This window comes from Cariama cristata, unplaced genomic scaffold (genome assembly GCF_000690535.1).
Source record: "Cariama cristata isolate BGI_N322 unplaced genomic scaffold, ASM69053v1 scaffold30366, whole genome shotgun sequence".
NCBI lineage: Eukaryota > Metazoa > Chordata > Aves > Cariamiformes > Cariamidae > Cariama > Cariama cristata.
Window position 1 is genome coordinate 13301 of NW_009623190.1, and position 21545 is coordinate 34845.

The following is a 21545-nucleotide window of genomic DNA, read 5'->3' on the forward strand; positions in this document are numbered from 1 at the left end:
TGAAATGTATGCATTAGTCAACCAAAGTTATGGCCCACATTATACATACCGGACTCTGAAATGGTTGGTTCTAACAGCAGAGAACTGGGTTTGTTGACTCATGTAATGTCTCGCAGTCTTAAGCTGAGCAATGACTAAAATGATTCTGTTTTATTATCTGCAGAGCGGGATGAACAACAGACTAAGCATGAAAAATATCCCCCATATGAGAAAAATCATGTGCTTTCATTCCTGGCTGTGCAGAAACAGACTATTTTGAATTTAAGTTTGTTTTCCAGTCTTCAGAATTATTTCAGGTTTATGTCTTCTTCAACATGACACTCTCAATTGAAGGTTTTTTAGAAAAGAAGCTGAACTCTAAGATATGAGGGTTTGGGAAACCATAGTTTGAGATCACTAAATGGCAAAAAATAAGGGTAATAGTTTTCAAGTAAGGATAGCTACCAGTTAGACTAAAAGGTGATCTGATTCACTTCACTCTGTTTGCAGCTTCTGAGATCTTTTATTCTTAACCTTGCAGTGGATCATTGCAACATCACCACAAAATTATAAATGGTTGTATCCTGCAATGGGCATTGATTCTAGAGGATATTACTCTACACAAACTTCTGATGTGCTTATTGATTTCATCAGTGTCCAAATTACTTTTCTTAGTGACTTTTTTCTGCAAAAGCATATGCATGTGAGCAGAACAGTATTCACATTGAAGAGTCTGGCTTTCAAAACAGTTAAAAACATTTCCATGCTGCCCTTCCAAACCCTGAGCAGGATTTCTGAATCATGTGTTGCCAGACTGTGTTTGGCAGAGAAGGCAGGCTAAATACATCGTGATCTGGTACCTGTCCTTTGGCTCATGTACAGGAGTCCCATTGAACTCCCTGCAAATTGAGGTTTTCAACACCTCTCCTAACTGTGGTGCTTGTTCGGGTGTAGAAATACAGATTTACTAATTTAACACAGCATATCCTGACTTAAACCTCTTGCTAGCATTCCCTGCTCTCTCTTCTGAAGAAGAAGGGCAACAAAGAGCAACAAAGAAGGGCCTGGAGAATAAGTCTTATAAGGAGTGGCTGAGGGAGCTGGGGGTGTTTAGTCTGGAGAAGAGGAGGCTGAGGGGAGACCTGATCGCCCTCTACGATGACCTGAAAGGAGGGTGTAGTGAGGTGGGGGTCGGTCTCTTCTCCCCGGTAACTAGCGATAGGTCAAGAGGAAACGGTCTCAAGTTGGGCCAGGGGAGGTTCAAGTTGGATATTAGGAAGAACTTCTTCACTGTAAGAGTCGTTAGGCATTGGAACAGGCTCCCCAGGGAGGTGGTGGAGTCACCATCCCTGGAGGTGTTCAAAGAATGTTTAGATGTGGCGCTTTGAGATATGGTTTAGTGGGTTTAGCGGTTATGGTGGCATCGGGTATACTGTTGGACTTGACGATCTTTGAGGTCTTTTCCAACCGTAATGATTCTATGATTCTATGATTCTGTTTATAGAAATGTAAAAACCAGAAGACTGGTGCACCATAAACATAAATGTAATTTCTGAAAATGCTGAACTAAGGCCTGAGCTGAGTGATGATTTCTCAGCTGCATTCAGGACTCAGGCAGAGGATGTGGCTGAATTCAGGACGCCCTGGCAGGGTGGCTCAGGAGGGTCCACGGAGGGCAGTCCTCGGTGGGTGCCTCTGTCAGCCTGCTCCAGAGCTGTGCCTCTCCGGGCAGATGCAGACAGATGTGATTTTCCCTGTGGGAGAGGGGCCGGCGCTGGGGCTGTGCATGTGTCGATATGATGCCGTGTTCAACATGCTCTGCCGTGTCAGCAAACTGCTTAGCTCAGACACAGCACCACGGGCATTCGTCATTTCCAGCAACCTCAACACAGAGACAGTCATGCCTGTCTACACCTGCGGGGAGGCATGTCTGATGCATTTCCAAAGCAGCTCTTTGCTTTCCTACCATCCCTAACAGGGTCATATTTTCCTCCAGTCAAGACGCTGTCTCTTGACCTTCCCTCTCTACCTTTCATAGAATCATAGGATCATAGGATCATAGAATCATTATGGTTGGAAAAGACCTCAAAGATCATCAAGTCCAACCGTATAAATCAAGATCATCAAGTCCCTCCTGCCTGCTCCCCTGTCTGAGCCTGGGGATCACATGCTAGCTGGCAATGCATAGGATGCTTCTCCTTCATGTGGCTCTAGGGAATGGGATTGCTCCTCTTTATCCCTTTCTACTTTTCTGACTGCTTAGCTCATTTTTATTCCAGGTAAACACATAGCTGTGACCAAAGCCGTAAGGCAGCATTTTAATGGGTGCTTACATACCCCTTTTCATGTAGGGAGACACAGCCAGAGGAAGACAGCTGACCAGAGGAGCCTGTGGTTGGCATGAAGATGCAGGCACTTCATGGTTGGGTTTTTGGTGTTCATTGTTGTTGTTGTTTTGTTTTGTTTTTTAAAAGGAATCACTCCAAAGAGAACCTCCTAACATGAAGGATGCCCCAGCCAGGACTCTCATCCACACTGTCCTGAACCTGGGGTGCTCTCTCAAATCTTGATGTGACACAGAGTGGCATCCTCCCTTCTGGGCCTCCCGCCAGGTGCAGATCACAAGAAGGGTGATTCTCAGGGAAAACTAGTGGCACTGGGAACTGCAGAGAGCAGGAGAAGCCTGGTGCTGCCACATCAGTGGCGTGGAGCAGGGACCTGAAGTCAAAGATACCTACAAGAGATGCTTTCCTCAGCTGTGCTCTCCCCTGCTCTGAAACCCGGCATCCCCAGCACTCCCTTTGTCAGGCAAGGAGACACAGGGCTGTCTCACATGCTGGGGAGAAGACACTGGTGTGGTCTGATCAGGCTGCTTGGCTGGAGGCTTCCCCAGGACTGGTAGGGTGCAAGGGAAGAAGGCAGGTCTTATAAATGACCGAAGACAGTCTGAGAACCGATTTCCTCAGATGACGGGGGCTGAAGCACACTGGTTTTGGTGGGATGTGTGCCTTTTACAATTTGTGATTTTAAAACAACCGTGACAAAAGCAGAGGCAGGCAGTACTCCATCAGTCACCACTGAAAGAAGCAAACATATGCTCAGTGAAGAGGGAGCATAGCTATAGTTCAGGATGTACAGGAGAGCTAACATTTATTTCTGGTTTCTCTAAAAGGGCTCAATAAAATCCATTTATTGTGACAGAACAGTAACAATGGATCAAAATTCATTATTATGCTAGAAGGATGTCTGGAGATGTAAGCTTTTCTTTCAAACTTTGAAAAAGCTTTGTGGATCTCAGTTTCCTGGGAGAGACTTTGTAGTAAGTACATAAAATGGAACATGGAAGGCAAAATTATGATGAAGCGATACCAGGAATTAATAAAACTGAAGCTTTGATTATTTTTCTTTGTTTCTATGTTTGATCAAGATGAAGCATAGCCAGCAGCCAAGTGAAAAAGGAACTAAATGTGTGTGTTCTAAACAAAACATTACATTTACCCCAATTTGGAAAGATCAGTTCAAGTATGTCAAGATTTTGTGAAGTCAGCAACACTGAGGTAGCGATGCAGAGCGATGCAACACAAATTAGGATTATTTAGAAGATATCTGTGATACTCTAATCAGCAGAATCATCAGGGAAGGATCTACATGCCTAAGAGGAGTTAAAATACCTCTAAATGTGGGGCATTAGGAGAGTGAGGGTCACGCAGTGGAGCCGCTGCTGCCAGCACGTTTTTGGACACTGGCTGCCCTGAGCAGGATCAGCTCTGCACAGGGACGCTATCCCTCGTATCCTGCACAGTGCAACTGTGCCAGTCTTTTGTCCGAACAGATCCATAACTTTGGAATCAGCTGTACTTTTCCAGGCAGCTCAGAAACAGGTTGAAGTGTGGTGAGTATCACTTTCGCTAGGAGAAAAAGAAAATCCTGAGTTTTTACACACTAATTTGTTTGTTTTTCAAACCACTGTGGTACTATCACAGAAAACAAATATATATTGATGCAAAGACAAGACATCTGCCATAGATGCTAGCAACCAGAAAAGCTGGAAAGAGCTGGAATAACATCTCCCCACTTCTGTGCTTAACTAGGTCTAGCTGGATATCTAGCTGAAAGAGCAAGACACTGTTCAATTACTGTCACACTTGCTAGAGAAAAGAGGAGGTTCTGTACCTGGTACAGAAACTTGATGACAGAGGAAATCTTTAAAAATACCTGGAAAAGTGAACTATTGCCACATTTACAATCTTTTACAGCCCTATAAAAGTTGGATAGAATCAAGCTTAGGGACAAAGACAAAATACTTGCTATTTAAATGTTTGCTAGTGAAAGACATGTACTACATCCAAGATGCAGTACAAGAATATAGATCATGACCATGTAGGCAAAATATCTTTTGCCTATTGCAAAATGTCATTTAGCAGAAAAAGTGTATATAGAATCTATTGAAAGGTGATTTACTGATTCAAGGAAGCTATTGCAATTGATTTAATTTTCAGCAAAGAAAACACAAGAGGGAGCAGAAAAACACAAGTTGCATGCAACATAAAGAGCAAGGCTTTTAGAAGTTAGCATCACAAACGCAGATTTTCAAACAAACTGGAAACATGGGGAAAGATTCACAAAATGCTTTAGCTAGGTCAAAAGCTTCCAGTAATTCTGAAGGTCAAGGTTTTCATACACCAGTCACTATGCCTTCACGGCACATGGCTTTTGAAGGGCTCAGCAAATTAGAACATAAAAGTGTATGAAAGTGGACACAACATTGCTTACATGATATTTATCAAAATGTTGACTGATCCAAGTAAATTCAGGAGAGCGAAAAGTATATGAAAAAAAGAAATGAAAAAGTTGGCAATGGCTCACATGATGAAGGGAAAATAAAAGTAATATTGATAGTCTCAACAAAAAAGCATAACTTGTTCATATTAGAGCTGTAGCTATGAGGAAGAACAGTCAAGTGAGTAACACAAATTTCAGCAGAAAATAGTTTTTAGGACAGAAAAAATTTAAGCTCTCCCAACCAGGACTCCCATAAATCACCGTCTGTGAGATTTCTAGCTTCACCTAAACCCAAACCTTGGGATGATAGATTTAATCATAAAAGTATAGTGGGTTCATACAATGTAGCCACGACTCTTTTAGTTTATATTTAATCTGATTTTAGCTCCCATATATACTTTCTGTCAAAATATTTAAGTGATATGAGTATGACATGCGGAATTGTTTTGAGACCCCCACCAGATGTCAAATGAAAATATTAATCAAATGCAAGGTTAAACTAGAGAGAGTCTTGAAGACTGTACCCTGGGTTGAATGTAGGCACATGAATCATACAAAACTACAGACTTTTCTGTGGTCTTCGTTCAAATTTGACCTCTGTCAGTAGGGACAAAAATTATCACCATTTCTCAATGCGAGTAAAATGTATTGAGCCGTAGCTTCAACTTCAATCTACTCAAGGATTGTATAGACCTTGAACAAACCCAACTTGATGATACACATAGTCACGACCTGGGTTAACAGTTTTTGTGGAGAAGCTGAGAAATCAATAAACAAACCCTTTCTACGCATGGCGTGCACAAGCCTTTCTGACAAAACAATGCCGAAATGCCCATCTTGGTGCTGAGTGTATGGACATACCTGACAGCAAGAGGTAGTCTCTGGAAGGGTTTTGTCAGGCTGGTACCACCAGTGAACAGTATAGTTAGTAATTTTTCTTTTCTAAAGTAAAAAATGTAACCCATAGAAATAAGGCTTGGAAGGTACAGCTCAAAAACGCTCTTATTGCCTCAATGGCACTTGGAAATTTGAAAACCACAGATGAGAAAGAAACTCTTAAGCCTCTGTTTTGAGAAATGCAGCAAGATAAATCTGATCTGAGCTGAGCTGACAGAAGGTTAATAATGAGTTCAGCAGAATCAGAAATTAATTGTCTTCTGTTAAAACCACACACAGTTTGAAATGGTGAGACCAAGCACCATTCTCTTCATGAAACCATGGAAGGAAAAAACCAAGAAAAGAATCAGAAATGTGTAATCATCCTGGCTTTTACAAAAGCAAGTAGTTCTGCAGGCCTGCCTGATGCACGGGCTTCTCCCTCTCAGGGCAAGAGAGAGGCAAAGCACAGTCAGTGCGTGTTCCTTTCCCACAGAACAGGGCCATGAAAAGATCCTTCTATCTTTAACACACTGTGGGTTTAATGAAAGGCAACTGCTATTTTAAGATTTCATAAGGGATTTTATAACAAAGAGGAGTTGCAGACACCATCCCCATTACCACCAGGCTTCCATCCTCTCTTTCATCTTTCTCACTAAGCCAGCTCTCAGAAACTTTTACAGATAGTTAGAGCCATCAAATGAAGGTTAGTTGCTCAAAGGCTTGGTCCAACCATGTTCAGCTGTTATGGCTTAAATTAAATTGATACTAAAATGGTCTCTTTTTTGTTAAAGTGCTCTAATCATTGTGGCTACACTCCCTCACCACAGTGTGAGTAGTAATAAGCTGATACATGTCACCGTTGCTGATAGCTGTCAGAACTTCCTTTTCCAGAACTGGAAAGCAAAATAAAACTCCCAATTATTCTCAAAACAGAAGGATAACCCCTTTTCCAGGGTAGAGACATGAAAGATTCATTTTCTTCTCTGTTCTGCCAAGCCATATTGCAGATTTATTTAATACATTATGTGGATTGCATTAGATTTCAGAACTCACAAAGAGGGTTACAAGCTATGTGAAAATTTAAGGTAAAAGATTTGAGGCTCCTGTGAAGCCACTGGCAAAACTTAACACAAGAGGGTCAGAATTTCACTTTTGGTCTTTTTCTTAAGTTGTTGTAAAGATTTTCATCTAGTAATTGTGTCTGCAGGCTGACTGGGACTCACACTGGAAACATGACTTCTGCTCTCACACTAAAAAGTTTTAGAAGTTAAGCTACTCTCAGCACCACACATCAACTGCACTGACGTCCTTATAGAAAATTATCTTTTGACCCTCACAAATATGATCTGGTAAAAGTTCTGTGAGGTAATGATATGCTTTTTGGCTCTCTAGTGAGATACTGTTTTGGGTTTTCTTTTGTGGAAAATATTAAAAATCCTTCAGTGCAGAACTATTTTCTAACAGCCAGTAGTGACAAGGCATAAGGCTGAACCATAAGGTCTGGATCTTTGATGTCCTAAAACAGTTGCACGTACTGCGGCATTCAGACACAAGGCTCTTGGCTTGCACCACGACTGAGGCAAGAACTACAGCTTCAAAAGAAAGCATCTTCCCCTGAGCTCCCCAGTTTGGTGGCCCAAAAGGAAGCTGTGAGGGGATGCAGGTATATGAAGGCGACTCAGTGAGAAAGTGGAGGATGCATGAAGTCAGGGCCAGTGGGGTGAGGAGAAGGGAACCTTGACTGTAAGGAGGACGACAAGAGCTGGTGGATGTGGGTGGTATGCAATGGAGAAACGAGGCGAGTACAATCATGGAAAAAGAAAAATGGGGTAGTTAGAAGACATTCTTCCAGCCTGTCTGTTTTTGTAGGTCAATATGCAGGTTGCTATCTGCAAGCAAATCCTAGTCAATGCACCTTATACTGTTAGGGTCTGGCCTAAACAGCTTTTTTCCGCAACGTTTCCAAAAGCCTCTAGGACTGGTGCAGGCATGCTGGTCTTACCAACATCTCTTTTTTTTTTTTTTTTTTTTTTTATCCGAGAAAGAAAGGTCAATGTAGAAAATCTCTGACCAGTGTCAAGCTTTTCCTCACAATTTAACACCCTGAAAGTTTGTAATATCAATATTTTCTCTTTGCTCTTAATCCAGACCTTGTCGTACAATATTGGTTAAGATCAGTTTGCCAAAAGAATAAAGGCAACTAGTTAGAAACTGTTAGCAATCCTGACTTAGGCTAAAATTGAAGAACTGAATGCCCATCCCAGTACTCAGGACTTACAAGGGATGCCTTGTCAAAGCAGAAGAGGTGACAGTCAAAGGCAGAAAGCTGTTTGTTCAAAGCAGTGCACAGCTGTGCTGTGTGAGAGGAAAGCCCAGTCATCCCCACTTTGAATGATGTGCCTTTTGCATTAAAGGGCTAGCAGAACTAAGACTCATGCTTTGTCTTTAGCAAAAGGATCATTTTAACCTAAAATCTCACAATTCAATACAGTTAGATATTTCACATGCACATCATGAGGCTATTTTCATAGCTAGAACAGCAAGAACAGATTTTTCTCTGCATACACCAAGGACTTAGTGCCTTCACTCAGCTATCACCAAAGAAATGGAATGAGTGCACCATCTTGCACTAGATTTTAGCTCTCAGGAGTGTTCCAATCAGAGATGCTTTTGTCTGTAACAAATGGGCCAAACAAACCAAGAAAGTCAGATGAGCTCAGTGATTATGGGAAAATATTTAAAGTAAAAAAGACAAAACACAGGGAAGGAGATGAAGTAATGAAAGAGAGTGACAAAGCATTAATTGAAAGCACAGTGCTATGCTGAAAATAAACTGAGAATTCTCAAATCAAAAATGGAAAAAGAACTCCAAACAAACAGATTAAAAAAGTATTTGTATCCATCCTTGCAGGACAGTAGAAGTAAATATTTGCCTGTGTGGGAAATTCAATCAACAAGGACAGAAACCAATGAATTAAGCATTCAGCATTTCATCATTTCAGTTATTAAGAAATTAGAGAGTCTTAATAATGACAAGATGTCAGAACTGAGCACAGTCTGCACTGAGGAAAAAGAGCAAGGCTGGGAGACAGCAACTGAAGAGGCCTTAGCTGAGATTATCAAAAGCAGATTTAATTCAGGACACTCCCCTAAAGACTAGCGAACAACAGTATAAGGTACCAGTAAGACACCAGGAAATGAGAGGCCAGGCAGCTCGCTGCCCCTCCTGTGGGAGAACTGGGAGCTCCAAGGGGGTGAAGAGGTGCGACTGCTGCTGCAGGGAAGCACACCTGGGCAGGGGCAGCCGAGGGCTGCAGGGGGGACCCCAGCCTCACCGATCCCTGGGGAACCCTGCCACCACTGTTGCCAGGGCAGGTGAGGAGCTGCAGAGCAGAGGGCACGGGGCTTTTTGGGGAGCGCTGGCTGCCCACCTCGACTCTGCAGGCAAAGGTGGGAGCTGAGACATCTCTACCCGCCTGACCACGCTGCGGAGAGCCCTGATGCGGCTCTGGAGGAGGATGCCCAGGGATCAGTGCTGCTCTGCGCTCGTGCTGCAGGCAGGCATCACTCACGGACGTGGTCAAGGATGCACAGGTTGTGCTTTCCTTTCTAAGGTTTCCCTGGATTCCTCCTGAACCTCTCACAACTGGCTCCTGCAAAGCTCTGCAGTCAAATCACTTGATAATGAATTGTAATTAGTTCAAAATGTATTAGAAGAGAATTTGAATTGCACTTAAGAGTTTGACTGTCCTAATATCTCCTGCTAATTAATGGAACTGTTTGAATAAGTGATTCTAATGGACTGTTTAATTTTGCATTGACCCACAACATTTTGTGGAGCTTAACATTGTTGAATAAAAAGTGGGGAACAGCCATTTCTTGTCAACAAAATTTTACTTGTTCATATAAGATGAAACATTTAATTTTTCATTTTTATATTTTGAGAGTTATATGATAAGTAGAATTATATTTTAAAAACTTGGAATTTGAATTAGGATTAAAAAATAAACTAGGAAGAATAGAAAAAATAATTTAAAATGTCAAAATGAAGCATTTCAAAGGCCTTTGAAATGTGGGTTCAGGCTTTCTTAGACTAAAAGAATCTTGACAAGTGACATGGTTTTTGAAAATATTTAGCCAATCCAAAGTGCATTTAAAATACTCTTCGGCAAAAAATTTTATGTAGCTCTGCTACGGTAAAATTGCAGAATATGGCTTATATTAATATACTTAGATTAACACTGTATAGTCAATACACACGGATGAATATATCGTGTCAGCAATATTCTTCTAAACATCATACATTTATCCAATCCATACAGAAACACTATATCTGCACATTTAAATAAAGTAATTGGGTATGTAATTGGCAGTGGTTAACAGTAGCCATTTTTGTGTGTTTGTAGCAGTTTTAATACAAGCAGATGGATGCACTCATACATTGGAGTAGACGAACAAAGCAAAGTGTGCTAAAATTTGCAGTGAGAGTATAAAGCAGAATTTGTGCCAATATTGCTAACCTAGAGCACATAAATCCCCGAAGACTGGTTTGATGTGATATGATTTGTAGACTGCATTTTTCATACTAAAATAAAGAAAAGTGCAGTTTCTTTTGCATTAGTGATCTGATTTTCTTCTTCAGTCTACAAGGATATTTTTTCTTTCGTAACCACAAATAGAGTTATTCTTTCATTTAAGAAATGACTTCAAGAGCAAGTACTCATTTTTGAAAGTACCCTTTTGAACCCAAAGTTCTTGAGTACTGAGAGAGAATTCAAGACGTTATCATTATATACATGCCTGACTCTCCGATTTGTCAGTATGGGCCACTGTTAGATACAGAACACTGAGTTCGGTGGGTTTCGGCTTGCATTCCTGTGACTGGTCTTATATATACACACACCTCCACACTGTCTCCTTATTCAGCTTCAAATCCCAAGAAACCTCCCGTTTGTAAAGCACAAATGTTATTTGAAGTCGCTCCGTTCATAGGGACCTTTGTACACTTGGAGCATGAAAACAGAAACTTTCCTGTGTGCAAGCCATGATGTTCTCTTGGAGGTGCCAACGTCTAGAAAATTGCTGCTGCCTCATATTTTTTCAGAGTTTTGTACCAGAACCTTGAACTGGGCATAGTCTCACAATCGGTTTACCTCTTTGCTCAGCAAAGGGAAAAAACCCAGCTCCTTTTCCCAAAAGAATGACTGTCTTTCACAAGGAATCTTTCACTGCAGCTATCAGTGTCACCAGAAAATGAAAACTTGCGGCAAGATGCAGGAAAATGACAAGCTTCTGTAGAAGCTTTCTTATCACCGTGCTTGTACATATGAATGAGGTGTTTCCAAGCAAACTACTGTGGCTAAAAAGTGCAACAGCTTTTCAGCACTAACGTTCTTCGCCTGGTTGCTCTTCTTTAAATACAACTATAGCTAATTTTGATTAGTCCACAACCAAAGCAGAAGTTAGGGCAGAATGGCTAGTCTGAGTGATTTCTGATGTAGACATGGCATGAAAAAATTCCTCTCAGTAGAGAAGATGTTACCTGCTTCTAACAAAGGCTGAACATTTGTGGGCCAGACATGAGAAAATACTGTTTTTTAGCAGTTGCATCCATCAATAACAATTACAGTTCAGCAAATGTGACTCATAGTGGTTTGTATAAAACCTCTGAGTGTTTTTTCAATTCAGTTTCATTTCCAGAGGGAAATGTCATGTAGACTTTCTCCTACTTCTTTGCCAGTGGCACTGTCAGCTGACTCCTGGGCTGGGATTTACCTGCCATAGCTCTGTGAGTGTCAGCATTAGGCACTGAGACTAAACTAGATGGCTACAAGGAGGGGCCCTGAAACAAGCACAGGCTCATCCAAGGTTCCTCCCTTTCCAAGACAGGCATCTAAAACAAATGGGAAGGATTGCCTTCTAGAAGTCTTTTCGCATTTCTGCATTGACCTGAGGGAGACTAGTGGCTAGTTTAAATCAGGCACTTAATTCTTAGAAGGGCAAAAGTAGGTAATCTGAATTAATTAATGTTTCAGATTAAAAAAACTGTACTGGGGAAATATACTAGATAGCATAAATTGTAAGAAGCCTATCCCACAGTACTAATGTATGCAAATAGGGTAGAAATATTTTGTAAATTTCAGATAAGATATCTGACCGTGAAATTATTATAAGCATGAAGTTGACTACCATCTGTTAAGTCATTCAACTAAAATGTATTAAAGCCTCCAGTGAATTTGAAAGCATTGTGCCGCAATTCCCCAGTCCAGCCAATCCAAGTAGACCTTCCTCCAAGCTCCATCAGTGTTAATGAGATACTGCACAGTTACAAGAGTCTGCAAGTACAGGTGAGACTGCAGACCATTGCTGCTGCTTTGAGGCTTCATATTCCCTGAATTTTTAGGATAGAGAAAGAAACTTACCTGTTCAAATCACGATGTATGATTGGTTGGGTGAGATTGTGAAGGTACTCCATGCCTTTGGCAACATCTACAGCAATGATTAATTTAGACTGCAGATCAAGAGTTCTATATTTTGGGAAAAAAAAATACTCAAAGTCAAAAATCAGACAAAAATTGTCTGTAAATTATTCTTATCTGTAAATCATTGAACCATTTAAATTGTTTTAAATAAAAAATAGTGTTATATAATCTATGTAATGTAAACTATATAGTGTAAAATAATGACAATAACAATTTTGTGATTACTTATTAATTTTCCCTTGTACACCCAATAATCTGAATCAAAACTAAAATTTTCTAGTGTGTTACTTTCTCTATTGTTTTGTACTGAAATGAATAGAATTTACAACAGCATAGATTTACTAGTTTTCCAAATTCTGTACCACAAACCCAAGCAGAGAATGAGCAGAATACCTCTTCTGTTCATGAAGCAGGGAGAAGAGTGATCCTCCAGAAATATACTGAGTGACTATGGCAAACTGACTTGGGTCATCTAAGCAAGCTCCCACAAACTGGATAACACACGGATGATTCAGTCGGCAGAGAATGGAAACTTCACGGCAGAACATGTCCACATCAGATTTGGAGCAGTAGGTATTGGCTCGATAGCTTAGAATTTACATGAGAGAAAACAGTAAGGCAAAAAGATCATAAAATATGTTTTTTTTTAATACTTCAAACTAGGTAATTAACCAAACAAGATGGAAAAATTGGACAAACTTACCGTTTGATTGCAACAATTTTATTTCTGCATCGTCCCTTATATACTTTTCCAAAAGACCCTAAAATGGTTTAAAGTAAATAAGCACAAAGGTATTTATTATGAACATCAGACATTTAAAATGAATGCATTCTTATTTCTGGTACCTGAGCCAATAATCTCATGGAACTCTATTTCAGAGAGCTGAAGATGGAAATGTGATGGCAAACCAGCACGGAGGAGGAGAACATCTGCCTTTTCTGCAAAAGAAAACACTCATCCTATTTGTAAAATGTAGCGTCATGGGGAAGGACAGAATATAAGCTTTTAACTTCACAAAACTGTTGCACAGTAAAAGCTGATTTTCCTCCTGTAAATTGGTTGGCTGGTAATCCTATTCCTTTTTCTTTCAGTGAACACAGTAAACCCCAATAACAGACACATACTTGCAATGCTGCAGTTACCTTGGACTTTCTTGGCTTTAAAATCTTATTACTGATGAACACTATCCCATAAGCATATTCTGCCTGTATCAGGTGATGGTTGCGTAAAATTCTTTACATGGAGAATTAGTTCCTTTTTTCCTGTATAGCTAGTGCTCATTACTAATGCAGGGGATGTTGTTCCAGATCCGACCGATTCTTTAGTAACGTGTGGGATCCAAATTTTGTAACTTAATTTAGTTAGCAAACATCTCTGCCTTGTTGATCTTTTTGGTTTACTACTATAAAGTTTGTCAGAATATTTCTAAATGAAACATTTCAGTGCTGCTATGTAAAGGATGTAAGGATTTGATTATATCCAGAGTGAAAATTTGGAAAGCACCACAAAAATGAAATATTTTGAAGTACAAATATTCATCTGAATGTTTTATCTATATGTGTTTCAGGTTAACACAAATTATTTTTGGTCAGAATTTTTCTTGTAAAGATAATCCAGGCATTTTACAGTGGAATTCAATACAATGTTTGTATTCATCAATATGTGTGTATTTCATTAGTACTAATTCACAATCACATCCTTTTCTCCAAAGAAATAAAAATAAATATATTTTTTAAAGTAAATGAAAATAAGGTAAATACAGGAATTATCACGACACTGAGTGAAAAAGCTAAGTATGTAATTTCCTAGAATTGTCCTAGGGAAATATAGTTGCTGCTTATGCACATCATTACACTTCTGAACAATGAAAATTCCAGGAATAAGAAATCTTGCTTAGTATGTTTAGGTTGACAAACACCTTGGGTAAAAAGACCATAGAAGTTCAAGTTTTCCCTTGCTATTGAAAATACCTTTAGTCATGCTTTTAATCTTTCCTAGAGGGGATGGAACCGACACATAGGAACCATCTGAAATAGAAGAACAGAATGAATTTTATGGATTTCAAAGACAGTATAAGCATCTGTACTGATAAATTAATGAGGCAATGATTGCTTAAAGAATGAATAATAAAGGGGTGAAAATATACATAAGCATACAAACACATATGATTGTGATGTTATATTGCTGCGTTCTTGAAAGTAATTTGTATATAGCTTCACTGAACGCTGTAGAACAATACTGACTTTCACTGGTGTTAAAGGCCAATGTATCCATTTACATCAGCTAGATTTTGTAAGGGAACTCAGATTAGATTCACAAATTCTGACAATGGGGCTGTGAACACATTGCACTGTTTAGTTCACTGACTAGATTTTCCAAAAGACCTCAGCTTTCTCAATGTACCAAAAATTTAATCTCTTTTTTTCTACTTAAGTGGGAGCTGAGCTCTTTTAACAATCAGCATTAAAAGAACTGTCTGGGTGTGTTAATTGCTTGCCAAAATATATTTCCAATACCTGCATAAACTTAGTCCCCTAAAGATTTACATACTCTTGAGATATACTACAGCTAAACCGGTAACAGGTCAAACTATGTAGGAAGCAGATTGATGTAGGGTTCCTCCCGTTTCAATGACAAGAGGAGTCAATAACCTGGACAAACTGCGATGTGTAACACATTCACCCTCTCTGTAGGCAGCGTTCTCAACATGCTGCAAAATGCTTTGTGTATCTAACTGCTTGAGTTAACATTCTTGGTGATTGTCATTTAGTTGCCAATATAAATGAGTATTTTTGTAGCAAAAAGAGTAATTAATTCTTCCTAAGGGGGAATTAGATATCTGAAGATATAAAAAAAATATGAAGGAGGCTGAGTATAGAAATATACCAAATGTCAGCAGTCAAAGAAACATCAGAGCTAAACACCACAAAGAGAATGGCTAAACAAGGTATTAAGGATGTAAAAAGGTATGAGTAATGATTACTAGGGATTGATCTTCATCTTACAGCTTTTAACTTTTCTTTCTACTGAGTAATATGAAGTGACAACTCTATTTTAAGATAAAAGAAGACTTTTGACATAAATAGAGGATACCTGGAAAATGGCGATTCTCATGACACTAATTTTCATTGTGCCAGACAGAACTGATCCAAAGCTCCCTGACATCAGTGGAACATTTCCAGAGACTTCAGTGGTGTTTGGATCAGCCCTTTGGTCAGAGAATAAAGTGATTTCTCAGACCATACCTCCTCCAGGTTGTGAGTATTCGTTACAAGGTGATTCATCTTGAGGTCTCTTATAGTGCTTCAGAAGGGTCACAATGGCATCATGACCTAAGAAAGAAAGAGGACATATAAGGATTTGCAGGTAAATTCAATAGTCTTTTTTTTTTTTTTTCAAATTAATTTATACAAAATCAGGGGATTTAAAAAAAAAAGTACAATGTGCCTATAAAACATGTAAACAGAGATACAGTGGTGCTAATCTGAAACATACTATGATTCTTAACTACAGAAATCTAGGGAAATACCTGTCAATAAAAACAAGCATGTCATTTTCACTATCCACCTAATCCTATATGTGATATATGGCAATAGAAAAAACCCTGCTACAGAAATCCTAAAATGGAAGTTGATAATAGTCTTCAATAGGCCTTACAAGGAAAACCAGTGCCTGAAAATATTTCAGTTTTGGTGTCCTAAACCAGACAAAATTTGTACACTATATTGCTGTAGACAGCTGCGATACACATCATTCTTCTTTGCAGGGAACCAGAAGAGAGTGGTGTATGCACAAGCTGATTCTCCCAGATGTTTGGTGCACAATGTTCTGCTTGGCAATATTCAAAAATTCTTTTCTAAATCTTTCAAAGATGAGTTTTCCCTCAGTACTTTCATACAGAGTATTTTGCCAATGTCAGGTTTTTGAAAGGCCTTTGAAATCCATAGTTTTACTATATTACAGTTATCCTCGTAATAAATGGTACTGCAATGCTCCTGGGAGTGGGGGGAATGTCCCAGAAATCATGGAGTCAAAACCAGGACAGAAAACTGACACTTCGCTGTACATGTAGGACAGTATAACAGGAACCATGGAAAATGCCTTGCTTTGGTCCATATTTGCAAGAATTTAAGATTGCTGACTCTGATTCATCACTCCTTGTAATGTCTCCTTCAGTAATAAAATTAAAACTCATGCACATACCAGAGGGAGAGATAGCGTTTACTGAACAGGATGTATGTTTTCTATTTTAGCAGCACATAAATACTCCTGTCCTTGAGTTCGTGTTGAATTAAACTGATGTTTAACAGGGCATCTGAGAAGATAAATAAAAGGGCTGTTTTTTATAACCCTTTGTGCCAGGAACTGGAAAGAAGATGGTGAGAGCTCTTAGTCTACAGGGACTGAGGGGTTATTTTGTAGTGTTGTCTCCTTCCTGTGCTGTTCCTGTGGATTTTGTAGCAGAAACTAGAAAATTGTAATACCTTTCTCGTAAGCCCACATCAAACAGGTCTGCTCATCCTTTTCTCCACTGGACCTGCTGGGATCACAAGCTACCAGATTCATATCAGCTCCGTTGTCCAGTAAAAACTGTACAAGTCGAATATGACCATGGTAGCAAGCACAGTGTAATCCTAGAACATCAGAGAAATGTGGTAAGCACAACTGTCAGAACCTCATAATAGGACTTGTGGCAAATTGATTTCCTCGATAAAGGAATATATTATCAAAAAATACCTGAGGCAATAGGTGAAAATAAAATATTAATGCTGCAAGAACCAATCTATTGCCTTTACACAACATGTCAGTAATTACTCTACCACCTGCAAATCACATTTAACAACTTTGTACGTGAGGAAAATCAAGTAGAAACAAAGAAGTCTCTTTTTTTCGTTGCCTGTAGTAGGGACATGGAGGAATGCAGTCCTTCAGACACTATATCCTATATGCATAGTCCCTAGCAGAATAATACTTGGGCCTGATTTTTAAAATACTTAGGAGCCTAACTATGGGAGAATCGTTTTACATCAGGTTTTGTTACTCATATACAAGTTAACAAGGCTGACTCATCCTCACTGAACTCTTATCACTTCTATGCCTGCCTGCAAACACATTTCAAAGAAGTTGAGATCTGTCTGAAAGGTAGTTGGATGCTGATCACCGAATTACCATGGGAATTACCCTGGAAATCCTGTTTGTGTATGGCTTCCAAATTTTTGAGCGCTGGTATATGCACTCATACACAATAAAGATGATGATATTACCTGTGTGTCCATCTCTTCCCTGGTGATTGATGCTCACAACATTCTGGTCAAGAAGAAATTTTACAAGTTCTATGTTCTTTCCATAGGTGCAAGCACTGCAAAAATAAAGGGAAAAGTGAATGCTATAGTCCATAAAAGGACAAATACTTTGGGTAGTCAAAAATTTAAAAATAATTACACAGAGATAAAAATGTAGTAATAGAATAAAGGATCTTTAGAAATGTGCAAATGCATCATTAATCCACCAAAGCATGTTCATTTCTATTGTTTCAGAAACATTCTAATTATTGCTGTATAAATCAATTTTGCACAACTATGCAAAATTAATACAGTCTATTTTGCAAAGTGCCTCTTAAATAACACTTTACAAACTTACAGCATCATGACCGAATTGCGTTCTGCCACCTTCTTTCTAATTTAGAAGATCTAGACTCCAGCAGGTTTCTAGGCAGAACAGACTTTAAGCTCAGCTTCCAAACTGGACAGAAAGAGAAACCGTTATTCATCCAGAAGCTGATGAACCTGATGCCTTTCCTATCTTTTTTTCTCTCACTTGGTCTCTCCCCATTCACTATCTGCTTTTGCCTCTTACTTCATGTCCTCTCCTGTATCTCAAGATATAGACTTACCACCCATGTTGAGCTCACTGCTTGCTTTGTTCCTCACCTGGCTGTTGGTGAGACATTTGTAATTCTGTGTGTTGTATTGCATGCATATATAAGTGGAATTCTATTGATAATAGCATTTTAAACATCTCACCTGTGGAAAGCCGTTTCACTGAATATATTTTCTTTAGTGAGACTTTCTGTTCCTGAGAGCTGAATTATTTCCTTGACAACTTCAAACTTGCCATTGTAACATGCACTGAAGATGAAGTCAGTAAAGAGTTGTTAACAACACTAGCTGTCGAATTAGGTCCAAACCATATAAAAGAGAGCTGCTCCATGTGACTCACAGATGCAAAGGTGTGTCTCCGTAGATATTCACCACATGGGGCTGAACTTCAAAGCTGCTCTGCAGTAAGAACTTTACAATTTCATGGTGTCCAAATCGACAGCAGAAGTGCAGAGGAACGTGATCTTCATTGTCCTGAGCATTCACTGCCATTTGACCAAGAAAGAGATGAAAGAAAGTATTTTATACTTAACATAGTTGTTTTGGATATTTAGTAATGCTTTATGTGTTGTGCCTATACATTTTGAAACCTCCTGCTAAAATATTTATGGTCTTATTTCTTTAAAATTGAAATTTCTGTAAGCTTTCATATATCAAAACTACATTACTCAGTGCCATCTGTAGTACACTGTCAAGATTATTTTTTGGACTTAGGGTATAATTGCTTTCTTCCAGTAGCAGATGTGTTGAATGTTTCGACGTAGCTTTCCATGAATGAATCACCAGTTATAAATGACTCTTAGAAAGAGCAATTGCTGTGAGTATATTACAATGCAAATCAAAAGTAAGATACGTAGTTACTATCTGTAAGAAAGCAATCCACTGAGTTATTCCAAATGCATGGAACAATAGTTACTAATTAAAAATACTAGGAAGAAACATACTTCATTGTTGCTCTTAGGAAAGGACAATCCAGTTGGTTTTAAGGTTTGTGTTAGCTTCCTTCAGTGGCAGGATCAAGGATTCTTGATAGTTATACAGTGACAAAAAAAAAAATTAAAAAAATAAAGGAGACAACAAGGATATATTTTTCATAGTTGGTATTACAGTCAGAAACACATAAAAGGCAAGAAATTAAGAGGAGAATTAATTTAAAAGTCTGGATTTCCAATATTTTAATTTTGCTGAATGTCTCCTTTCCCTTGCAAGGTTGATTGTGTATGTGCTTCACAAAGGTTGATTGTGTATGTGCTTCACATATTTAAGAGAATGGGAGTATTCTTTAACATAACATATATAAAAGAATGGGCAAAATTAGAGACAGAGTACATTATTGTTGGGTGGAAATGGTATTTATCTCTGTTGGTTCAATATAATTTCACATGGGAAACAAACAATGTGTGATACAAGTCTCACTCTGTTTAAGAGATTTGCCCTTCCAGTGCTTTATGTCACAAAATCATGCATTGTGTATGCTGCACACAACTTATAAAAATATATATAGCAAAAGTATTTTTTTCTTAATTTCTGAAGACTAATTCTTGTATCCTTCTACCTGCAAAAATTGTTGCTGTAATCAACACATAACAGCATAAGATTTAAAGCAAAAGAAAACTGAAACTAATTCATTCTAAATACCTCTCAAATAAGCATATATGCACCAAGGATTTGAATTTGAGTTTTCTCACTAGCTCATATTCTCAGACATTTTGGGTGAAATAGTAAGGTGGTTGTAGGATGGACAATATTAGCAAGCAACAAGGGAATTTAAAAGAATTCATTGATTCAATTGGCTTTCAGTAAGACCGAGATTCTTTCTTGAAGATTTGGGTCCCAGTTCCACAAAGCACTTGGAAACCTGTCAGTAAGGGATCTGTTAGATCAAAATATTGTTTCAGTTAGCATGCAGAAGCAGATTCACATTTCTGAACTAATCTAATTTTGACTGATATTGTTCTAGTATAGCAAATACTAATATCACACACTTTTTATCGTGAAGTTCTATTTAAAAATGATTCTGTTATAGAACAACATAAACCATGGCTGTATTGAGGCCAAGTATCACAGAACTGCTGGTATCTACCGAGAGCATCAAACTATTGTAAGGGCAGTTGCACGCAGCCTGTCTACTAGGAAGCCATCCCTGGAAGATCCTTGACCCACAGGCGGGAATTGTTTGAGACTGCCAGTTAACCTGGACCACATCCATGCCAGGGAGCTTTCTGACTGTTTACAGGACAGGCAATTGCATTCCAGCACCTGAGAACCTTCTTAGGCATGCCTGAAATGGGTATGGATATACCTTACGTGGCTCTTTCTTAATCTACCTAGTAGGAAGCAAAGATGACGTTGGACATGGCTCTAGGCAGAGTTCTGAATTGGTACAGAGACATACAAAGGTTGTTTTCATTATCCAAAAAGATCTTCATTCAGCTTTCAAAGAGGGCATGTATTTCTGTGATTCTTTAGTACATTTCTTTCTATGTTTAAAGGCAGAACAACCAGAACTGGTTGGTATCATAACTGATAGAACTGACAAATCCAGTATACTTTGCACCACATTTAGTTTTCAATTCAATCTAGCACCAGATCTTTGAGACAGTTTACAAGAAATTAATAGACTACTAAGGAATTATCTGTTCGTTAGAGGTGTCCAAACTTGTACTACACAGGCTTTTAAGCACAACTTTGACAAACATCTCTCAGGAGCAATTCTTTCCTATAACTGAGCGTCCTTGGAACAAAGGGTAAACCAAACACATTCTGAGGTTCTGTCTTCTATTGATTTTGCAGGAGTATAAAGAACAATGCAAATTAAAATAAATCCCTATTTTAAAACTTTTCTGAAGTAAAGCTCACAGAAATGGACAGTCATTTAAAATGAGCTGAACTTACAACTTCACTGATGTCTAGTGACAGATAGTTCCAAAGATTAATTCTATTTCAGGCCAAAAAAAGAAAAAGAAAGGAATTCCTGTAACTTACTAAGCTTGTGGCCTGAAAATTTCATTAACTGCTCCCACTAACCTTCCTAGCAGTCTTATATTAAAAGGAGTAAAGAAAACTGCTTTATTTCTCTATTCTAAAATAATTCTTCACTTTTTAGATTCATGTGACATGTTAGCCTTTATTTTTTGTTATGATGTGTTACCAGACACAGATTCATTCTGAAGTGCAATAAATAAGAAGGGACTAAATGTCAGCATTTTAGAATATGTACCCACAGAACAGCCTGAAGGACATCAGGGGTCTCGGGGCCATGAGCTCCTACGACACAATAAGGTGTAAGGTGGAGCAACGAAAGAAACATATATCTTCTCCTTTGTTTATGCAGTTGGAAATGATGTCAAATACTTGCAAGCCATTTCCTTTGCCTCTGGAAGGATATATAACTACAGCATGGGATGATGGTTTTTGTTTTAATTGATAGTTTTCTGATTCCTAAATGAAACATGACAGGTAAACTGGAATATTGCCTTAAAAAGAAGGGAAATTCAGAGTCAAAACAAAACAAAATCAGTAAACACTTTAAAAGAGACTTAC

The 21545-nt window shown here is 38.7% G+C and overlaps 1 protein-coding gene across 1 annotated transcript in view; it reads right to left on the reverse strand.

Annotated features, from left to right (window-relative positions):
* Positions 1-21545, reverse strand: part of LOC104163594 (serine/threonine-protein kinase TNNI3K-like) — a gene marked incomplete at both ends in the record, with an annotated part of 52168 nt that overhangs the window by 13191 nt on the left and 17432 nt on the right. Inside the window, 10 exons of the mRNA XM_009702646.1 lie at positions 12063-12167; positions 12516-12710; positions 12826-12883; positions 12969-13061; positions 14094-14150; positions 15369-15455; positions 16608-16757; positions 17388-17482; positions 18147-18251; positions 18343-18487. Coding sequence (XP_009700948.1) covers positions 12063-12167; positions 12516-12710; positions 12826-12883; positions 12969-13061; positions 14094-14150; positions 15369-15455; positions 16608-16757; positions 17388-17482; positions 18147-18251; positions 18343-18487 — 1090 coding nt within the window. The remainder of the gene's footprint in view (positions 1-12062; positions 12168-12515; positions 12711-12825; positions 12884-12968; positions 13062-14093; positions 14151-15368; positions 15456-16607; positions 16758-17387; positions 17483-18146; positions 18252-18342; positions 18488-21545) is intronic.